We start from the raw sequence: 9,455 nt of genomic DNA, 5'->3' as shown, positions 1-9,455 counted from the left end.
TCCTATGTTAAATAAGTGTATGTGTGAAGGGGCAGAAATCCTTATCTCAGAATCAAATAAATACAGCGTGTTGTGTAAATCAAGACAAATCAAGACAAAATAAAGTTTGCTTTGATATCTTAATTCTCCTTTATGTTAATAGTTGAAACTGTGGTCCATGAACCATATGCTGTATGTGACACATGGGCTGGACACAGCACTGTGCACTCAGCATGCAGCACAAAGGATTAGTTCAGGATGCACCATATAGCACCCCCTCACCCCCAACCAGCCCTGTACATTGGCTCTGGTCCAGATCAGGCCAAGACAGAGCTAGTATGAAAACCAGTCTGACAGGGCTCTACATGCAGCATGTGCTTTGTACTGGCACCGTCCTGTACACAGGATGTGCAACCAATCCAGCCCCATGTGACATGTAGCATGTGCTGGCCCCAGGGATCACTGTGCATGTGGGGCCAGCAGTGGACATGCACTGCCCATGGCACACTGGCTGGACTCAGGACTACAAATGGTACAGGCTATATGCAGAGCCCTGGACTAACCCCCCTGTGGTTTCTGCAGACCAACCGAATGACCTTCATCCAATCCAGGGGCCTGGATGAGTTGCACACCACTGGTCTTATGTAGGGGTGCTAAACACATCTAGCCCCATGGACTTGATTCAGTCATGGGATCAGTCTACAGACATGATCCAGCATACAGGCTCCATAACGCTGCCACTACTCCCTGATCACCAAATACCTGGACCCATAGGGAGCCCCATGGACCAGCTGACACTACTCCATGCTGGATCAGACTCATGACCTGCATATTGGTCCTTGGCCCTTGCATTAGGCAGTAATGCATCACAAGTTTACTAACACTTTTTCCATGCAAATTATTACTTCAGTTGCCAAGGCAACACATGGAAGGGAAAGTAATTTTCAAAATTACAAACAGCAAAGGAGTAGTCCAGTGCTTTATTCCCAAGGCACTTTTTTTGGTCGTCTAAAAAAGAACTTTCTAAAGAGCCTATACCAAAATCTTTAATTTGAAATAGGAGTTTGCATTCAGCGACATGAATAACTGAATTAGGATTGTGGCTGCTATGTAATAAAGGAGTTACTTTCCATTTATTGCAGCATCAGCAAGATCAGAACCAGGGCTTATATTTTTAGGTAATTTACTATAGACAAGTCTTGCTAAAATATTCTCTTATGTAACCTTTTAGTGATGTGTAGAGATAAATATTTAAGTACAGCTCTTTCATTAAGGCAGATTGTTTTGTTCCTCAATACCTGAAAGCAAACAGTTTAAGTTTTTTAAAAATTTGGGAACAAATTCTAGAGACAGAAAATTCTTTAAAAAAAAAAAACACGTAAGAACAGTTTATTTGTTAAACCCCGCTTTAGGCAAAGCAAGCACATTTAAGCCAGAAAAAAGTGCTAGCAATAAAATGTATATGCTTGCCCTCTTGGATATATGACAGTTAGAGGTACACTGATATAATCGGTCTTATATCAGATCAGTCAGTATAAAGAAAATTGGCTGCATCAGAAGTTGCCCTGATGCGGCTGATAATTTGGCCAATAAGTGCCAGTGTGTGCGCTCAGCCACAGCACAGCACTCAGACAGCGAGGAGCAGAGCCCGGCAGTGTGGAGAGCTGCCTCCAGTTGGTAAGTCCATTGTGGTGGAACAGGAGGGGAGTCATGGGGGGTAGATTAACCCCCCCCCACAGTGAAGGAGGGGGCAGGAGCAGGGGCAAGCTGCAGCCCCATCCATAGCCCCTGCCCTGAGCCCAGTCCCCAGCAAGAAGAGCCTGGCGCAGCCCCACCTCCAGCCCGCAGCTGCCTGCCTCACCCTGCACAGATCCAGGGGCACATACCCACCAACGCCATGCCCTGCTGGGGTGCAAGCAGCGGTGGGAGCCACCCCCCACATCCCTGATGAGCCCAGCCTCGGCTGGGCAGTGCCTGCCCCTGCCCTCTCCCTCACCACAGGCATTGATCTGCTCCTCCACACCCCTTCCCTTCCCTCCCCTCCCCTCTCCACTTCCACCACAATGGACTTACCAGCTGCAGGCAGCTCTCCATGCTGCATCAGAAATTGGATTGGTATCGGCCGACACGCCTCCTTAAAAATCAGATATCAGTATCGGCCCCAGAAATCTCTACTGGTGATCATCTAATGACAGTGTTTTCTAGTAACTTTTTTCAGAAATGGTGCTAAATTGATCCCTGTCAAAAAGTCTTCAGTGCATATACAAGCAAATTACAAAAAGCAATGGCTTGCTCTTGGGAGAGCAGAGTCAAGTATTATGCAATTTCTTACAAAAATACTGCCATTGTACCTTAAGCCTGACTAGCAAAACCCTTGTGGGTCTAGAGCTGAGCTGAAACTGCCAATCATGCATCACAAATCTGACATGGAATTTGATATGCAAGTGACAAGCAGGCTGAACTCATTTAATTCCTTTATAGTTGTGACCAAATTTAAAATTTAAATGAAGTTTTACCTTGGGAGACAACTAGAGTATAAAGGCCACAGATACGCATTCACTTTAGCACAGGTGAGCTCTTGAGCCAGGAAGCACTAGGGGGCTTCTCCCTGGGCCCCTTAGGGGAGAACAATGACAACTTGCCTTCTCCCCTGCCTAGGAAGGGGACAAGTTGTTAATAGGCAGCCCATGGCTTTTAGAAAAAAAAAGAAAAAAAAAAATCACCGTGTGCATAACTCAGATGGGCTGCACTGCAAATGGGGTGATTTAAAGCCAGAAGCATGGTAAATGGGACCAGTGAGAGAGTTTCACTGGCTTTTAAAAAAAATGTGCCACCAGCTCCTCTAGCTTTCAAAAAAAATCACTTTGTGCATCACCCAGCTTGGTGGTGCGCACAGCATTTAAAGCCCCTGGAACCAAAAATTAAGACAGAGAGATCCTCTTTGGTCCCAGTTCCCAGCCCTACAGTGTGCAGGGAGGCTCTCTCCAAGCCCAGCTTGGCTCTGAAATCACCATCCATCCCACTCAGGTGGTAGTTTCCTAGTCTGGGAAAGAGGTGGGCAGCAGCAAGCAGCTACTGCACTCCCTTCCCTGACCAGACTGGTGTTCATCTTTGCGAGAGACACTCACATGGGAGACCTTCCAGACCTTTTACATTTCCCACAGGAGAAAATGTATGATCACTTAACCTCTTGGTTTCTACCAGGAAAGTGGCAATTCTCTTGGTGAAAAACATAAGATCTGTACAAGGCCTAAACTTCAGTTCACGTTCCCATGGTTCTGCAGACAATAACCATTTCTAATGCTCTTCTACCACAGAATCTAGAAAAAAAATTAAGCATACTTTGGATAGGCTCAATTACTTCTGCTGCCAAATAAAGAGCTGTATTTTAACTTGCATTGACTATTTAAAACCATCTCTTATCATAATGTGTTTCAAATTATTTATTTGACCAGAGAACTAGGACACACAAGTGATCGCCCCAAATATTTTGAACTTGGACATCTGAAGCACAGCATCTAAATAAAGTTACCTAATTTTCAAAGTTGCCAAAGATGGGGAAAAAATATCAATCTCCCTAAAATGCAGCAGCCTGAAACAGAAGATCTAGACACACAAAAAAAAATCCTATAGCCACAATACTTAAAACCTAGACAAAGGAGCTGAAAGAATCTAAGTGTGCACGTATGCACACACAAATTCAGGGCTTACCACAGCGGAAAACAGACAACTGGGATAGCATAGGTACTTGGTAAGTCTTCCCATCAGCTCCATAAAATGGCCGTTTCCTTGTATTTTCAGGTCGAAAACGTGATTTCCATAAACCTTTAAAGTATACTGCATTTACCAGTACAAGTCTGGTCAAAGCAGCATCGATATCATCTGGAGATAATATCTTATCAATCATACCTAGAAAAAAAATTCAAGAAGAAAGGGGAGAAGTTAAACATTTCTTTTCCAGTAAGAGACCAAAATAGTAAAACTTGCTTTGCTCTTTACTAGGTAGCACTCTGTTTATTTCAGGGTCATCTGAAATATAAAATTATTTCAGCTACTACAAGTGGAGACTATTATTCTCCAATCAGACCCTTATTCTGGGCTAGAGGGCAACACCTTTGTATTCATCTACTAAGATATGCACCTAGATAAGGACTTATGCATTAGCATGTGTGCAGATGCACCACCTTATTAAATTAGCTTTCTGGCAAAGTTAAGGTTGGTATTGCACAGTTAAGATTGACTGGGGCGTGATCCACTGACCATAACCTTTAAAAAAGGCTAGAAATGAAAAATAAAGGAAAAAATCACCAGCGGAAGGGGGATAGAGAGAGTGGATAACTATACAGGACATTTAGCAATGGATACCAAGAAATTAGTTAGCTAGCGAGGAACAGCCAGATTAATGTAGCCCTTGCACTAGGGCTTATCAGAAAAATATCGGACAAAACTGTTTTGTTGAAAAAAAAATTAACTGACCCAAAAGCGTTTCAAATGAAACATCTTAGGATCATGAACTTTCCCCAAATCCAAGGCACGGTTTTTGATGGAGCCCTGTCTTGATTACTCGAGCACTGCCTCAGGGCAGCAAGCCCTAGAACATTTGAGTCCTGGGGCACCGACAGAAGGACTTTTTGCTTGGCCCCTTGAAAGTGCTCTACAGCTGTGCCCTGACAGAAGTGCACAGCTGCAGAGTGCTTTAAAAGTGCCCGATTGTGTAACAAGCTAATCATCATTTTAATGAGGGTTCAGATGAAGGCGCTCCAAAAGCAGTGCCTTTGTTAACTTCTGCTTGTCCACGAGCGGGAGCAGGGCTGGGCTGATGCAGTCAAGCCCCACTACCAGTACTGCCTTTAGGATCAGAAGGGGAATGGAGAATGGGAGGGATCTCCGGTCTGGGGTTTACCCAGACTGCTGTGGAGGGGGAGAGCAGATGGATTGGAGCTCCCTGCAGGGTTCTAGCCCTAAGGTACTGTAGTCTGAGACTAGACTGAAAAAAAGCAACAACCTCTACGAAACAGGAATCCTGCTATTCAGCTTGTTGTACCTTCTAGCTTTTTTAGAAGGCAAGCAGTATTTTGTTCCCACTTTTTTTTTTTTTTTACCATTCTTTCAAGTATGCTTTAGGTTGTCACACATAAAAACACACTCGACAATACTTACCCCTTGTTTCATTTTTAACCCACTGGTTAATGGAATCACATGCCACATTGGGGTCCTCAAAGTCCACACTCTTGACATTGCACTGAAACACTTCTTTGTTTCTTGTAACAAAAGGCACTTCCATTTTAAAGCCGCTCTTCGCAAATACTGCATTAGCAATTGTCACAATGTCTTTATTCTTCTTTGAGACTATGAGCTTGTTTATCTTCTTTAAAGCTTTTCCAACTCCTAGTTGAAAATAAAAGTAAGCTTAATTTAGAAGATGAAAATAAATGTTAAACAAAGATAACTTGTATAAGCAGTTACTGACATGCAGAATCAGACATTAAGAGTGTTAGAATAGAGAAAGAAGGCCAAGGCACACATTATCCCCTCTGACAGACATTCTTGAACACCCATCTGGATAACAGGATCTCTGACATCTCATCTGAAATACACTACTCTTTAGTGAATAATTTGTTCCCCTACCTAATCCTTGAGCAGCATGTTAAGGTAAACATCAGGGATGAATTCAAGTCCTGGACTAGTACAGTAGGCAAGGACTTTCTAGCATGAAAAATACTGTTACATTCTGTATGCCTTCTTCTGCAGGTGGAACAAACTATATATACAAGCTACTTTCAAGCAGACTGGAGAGTCAGAAAATAAATTTCAGGAAATCCCCACCTACCTACATTGACTAACCTGCAGAACAGCAACTTATCTTGATGACGTTACATTATTAGGATGGTGGGCCAAAGGCAATTCCCCCTTTACTTATGACTGCTGCAAAAAGTGGTGTTCCACTGGGTCACTTGAAATGAAGGATCACTGACACAGGGAAGAAAGAAGGTTCTAAGATCCAGAATACATGGCAGAGCTCTAAAACTGAAATCTGCAAAACTACAGTTGTCATTTTTGACCCCTTGTTTTATTTCACAAGGAATGGGCTGGGACATAAAGAAGTAATTTTAAAATATGTAGAAAAGTTTGCAGAACCAAAAATTAAATCTGAATACCTGCCTAAAAATTAGATGTCAGAGTCCTATGCTTGATTATCAGCCATATTAAATTGTTCATTTCCTCCATAATAGTCTTTAGGGTATGAAAAAGTGGCCTCCCAAAGAAAGTGTTCTGACTATGCACTGGCTGTTTACCTGCACACCAAAATATCTACACAACATCACAGGAGAACTGCTATAGTAAAAGAGGCATCACTGCTTGTAAATCAGGGCTTATCTGCACTGGGACGTTAATTCCTAGTAACCTAGTGTATGAACTTAGAGCTACGCTGACCATAAGGAAATCCCAGAAATCTGGGACCCAATCAGGACACTGTCCCATCCTGCCTCTCCTCCACTCAACTTTGTGGGGGCAGCGCCTCTCACATTCCTGCATTACCAGGATGCCCATTATAATTCGCAACAGCCAGCTGGGATCAGCTTCTGAAGCCTGGGACTCTCCCAGTTAAAACGGGAAATATGGTCACCCTACTAAGAACATAATAGTTATTTCACACTCTACAGACATTCCACACAGAATAAAGGAGTTCCACATGGAGACTTAATGTAGAACAGCCATTATGCAATAGCCATTCCAAGATAGTCACCTGCCTTAAAATATAGAAGAAGATGTAAATGGAAAAAGGCTTTTAAAGATTCTCAGCTGAATACAAGATAAAGTCCCATACAATGAACCTACTATATGTACTGCTGTGAATGCTTTACTTGTAGTTCACAAGTTGTGTTCACTGTCTTCAGTATTATGAGCATGTTCTTTTGGTGACATACCATAACAAAGGTTCTCAAACAGTAGTCTGTGGACCACTGGTGGTCCAGGAAGCACTTGCTGCTGGATGTCTGGGGAGAGCTGGCTGGTCACATGGCGCTGGCTCTCCTCCTTGCTTTCAACTGCTAAAGTGCATTAAAAGACAGCTAAAATATATTAAAATACTTTCCTAGCATTATCTTTTTGAATAAGCAATTGTTGTAGTTGCCATAGAATTGTTACACAATTGTTAACAGCAGCAAAGAAGGTCTGTGCAAGTGTAAGAAGGCTGTGGTCCATCAGACCTCCCTTCTTAAAAGGTAAAAAGCCCATGCAAAATAAAAGTTTGAGAGCCTCCATTTCATAGCTAAAATTTTTATCACAAGATATTCAGCCAAATAAATCCAGGTAGTTTTAGTACTTCCAAACTTCTTGTACATATTTATATTTAGAACACCCAAATACCTTTATATTCAGTGCCACCCCATAAGAGGTTTTAAAACATTTAATATTTGGATTTTTATAAGCAACATCTAGGTGTATTCTAAAATACCAAATCAAAACAAAAACAAGTAAAAAGACAAAACACTGAAGTCCAGGAAATCTCTCATACTTCACAGGTTTGAAAATGCACTCACCTTTTAGTTGGTTTCACATTGTAGGATAAAAGCTCCTGGGTGGATCAGTAGCACTAATACATTGTTATACCTTGCTAAGACTTGAAAGAAGCTCAGCACGCTCACAAAAATGGCAAGTACCTTTCACCCTACCCTCTGGAGCAGGGCTGCCTAACTGGAAGCTTGTAGGTAGCATGCAACCCACAAGTGGTTAAACTGCAGCTCATGGGGCTCTGTGGTATGGCTGCTGGAGCCACTGCACTGGCGCAGCTCTGAAACCCACCCAGTGAAAGCAGCTGCCAGTGCTCATCCCCTTCCCCGCCAAAAAAAATCTTGCCTGCTACCAAATTTAGGTTCTCCAGTGTGACCCAAGTTAGCAGCAAGGGAAAAGGGAAGGGAGTGAATGGTGGCAGCATCCACCACCTATGTTCAGGAGCCATGTCAATGAAGTAGCTCCACTGCTTGCAGTTACAAGCACCTTGCCACTGGAGGCAGGTCAATCAGCCCATGAGAAGCACTGCAGCCTAGATCTAGCCTGAAGGGCCTAATAAGGTGTATGGCCCTGCTCTTGAGAAGGCTGAGTAGTCCAATAGTCCCATGCAGCCTTGCTGCACACAAAGCAGAATGGCTACAGCACTAGATCTGAACAAGAAGCAGAGATCCATCTGATTCCGTTGGCTCAGTTCAAGTATTCTATTGCCCAACAATTTCAGAAACATGGATTAAGGGTTGTTTGGTACAGTATAGATGGAGGGAAGCTACGTTTCAAACACTATATGTTGGGAACAGACTGCAATTCTGTTCTGGAGAAACCATTTGCAAGGCATCAGAGAACAGAAATTTCTGATTCAGACCTTGACTCCACTGCTGAAGCTGCAAACAAGGAACTTACTAGGGCTCACTGCATATTGTGAACATCTAGTCGATATGAACTATGTTGAGGTCACCAAGTGTTTCTCCCATCATGGCCTTTTCTTATGGCAGACCTTTCTCTCTTTACTATGACTGGTTTGCCATCCAAGCTAACATGATGCAAAAATTCTTCCCATGTTTCAAACTTTAAAACAAGAAAAAAAAATGTGAATCACTACAATAGAAAAAGTGTGTGCAGTAAGAGAGAGGAACTGACCATTTAGGCTGTATCTCATCACAGTTGTTAGCTGCTTCTTTGTCTTGCCATCAGCACCCAGCTGAAGCACCCCCAGGACTGATGCAATCCCATGTGGAGAGACCACAATGTTCTCCTGAGGCCTTGCCTTGACTATTTGATTGAAAACTTGGATTCCAACGTCAGAGCCAAGTTCCTCAAGAGGAAAATTAAATTGGGAGCATACAGATGTTAGAGTCACAGCAGCACACAGGAGCAGGAAGTGCCAGTTCATGATTTCTAAATCAGAAATAACCTAAAGAAAACAAAAAGTACTATTAAATACTAGATTAGCATAACAGTTAACTGGTAAACAAAAATTATGTCTTAACACTAATTTAAAAATCAGGCACATGCAGTGCATGTACTATGTAAGTTTCACAGAGCTCTGCCAAAAAGGCTCATATCTGGATTTCACCATTCCAAAACCAGGTATTTCTGGAAGCAAGCAGACAATGGCTCATGTCATATGCGTACGTCATATGGCTATGTTATAATGGGACAATCCAGACCCTGGGGAAGTCCTGATTGACTTCACATGTAGTTTAAAGTCATAAGACTACTGCAGCACCCACACAATAGGATTTAGAGTTCAGTACTATTAATACTGTTGAATCTTCATAAGAATAGGTGTTACAAATGTACACACCAGGTCAAATTTTCCATGATAATTGAGCATGGACATATTGACACCTGCAGGATCTTGGATTTTGGAGTTTCAGGATAATTCTTTATTTTTACTGATTTACCTTGAGCATAAGTGGCATTTTTCCACACTAAGAAAGGGATTAAGAATATTTGCTAAC

General features: G+C 42.5%; 1 protein-coding gene across 2 annotated transcripts in view; it reads right to left on the bottom strand.

Annotated features, from left to right (window-relative positions):
* The window catches only part of SERPINE2 (serpin family E member 2), a 25,690-nt gene extending 16,748 nt beyond the window's left edge, over window positions 1–8,942 (bottom strand). The window contains exons 1-4 of one of the 2 annotated variants that reach the window (XM_019503647.1): window positions 8,632–8,942; window positions 6,909–7,031; window positions 5,140–5,367; window positions 3,691–3,888 (exon numbers count right to left, since the gene is read on the bottom strand). In XM_019503647.1, the coding sequence (XP_019359192.1) occupies window positions 3,691–3,888; window positions 5,140–5,367; window positions 6,909–7,031; window positions 8,632–8,884 (802 nt within the window). In that variant the 5' untranslated portion in view covers window positions 8,885–8,942. The remainder of the gene's footprint in view (window positions 1–3,690; window positions 3,889–5,139; window positions 5,368–6,908; window positions 7,032–8,631) is intronic. The other variant, XM_019503648.1, reaches the window with a different exon arrangement.
* Window positions 8,943–9,455: the final 513 nt, after the last annotated feature.

This window comes from Gavialis gangeticus, unplaced genomic scaffold (assembly GCF_001723915.1).
Source record: "Gavialis gangeticus isolate Ggan-Ray unplaced genomic scaffold, GavGan_comp1, whole genome shotgun sequence".
Taxonomy (NCBI): Eukaryota; Metazoa; Chordata; order Crocodylia; family Gavialidae; genus Gavialis; species Gavialis gangeticus.
Note: the sequence above shows the minus strand (reverse complement) of the source record. Positions and strands in the feature narration are given on the sequence as shown.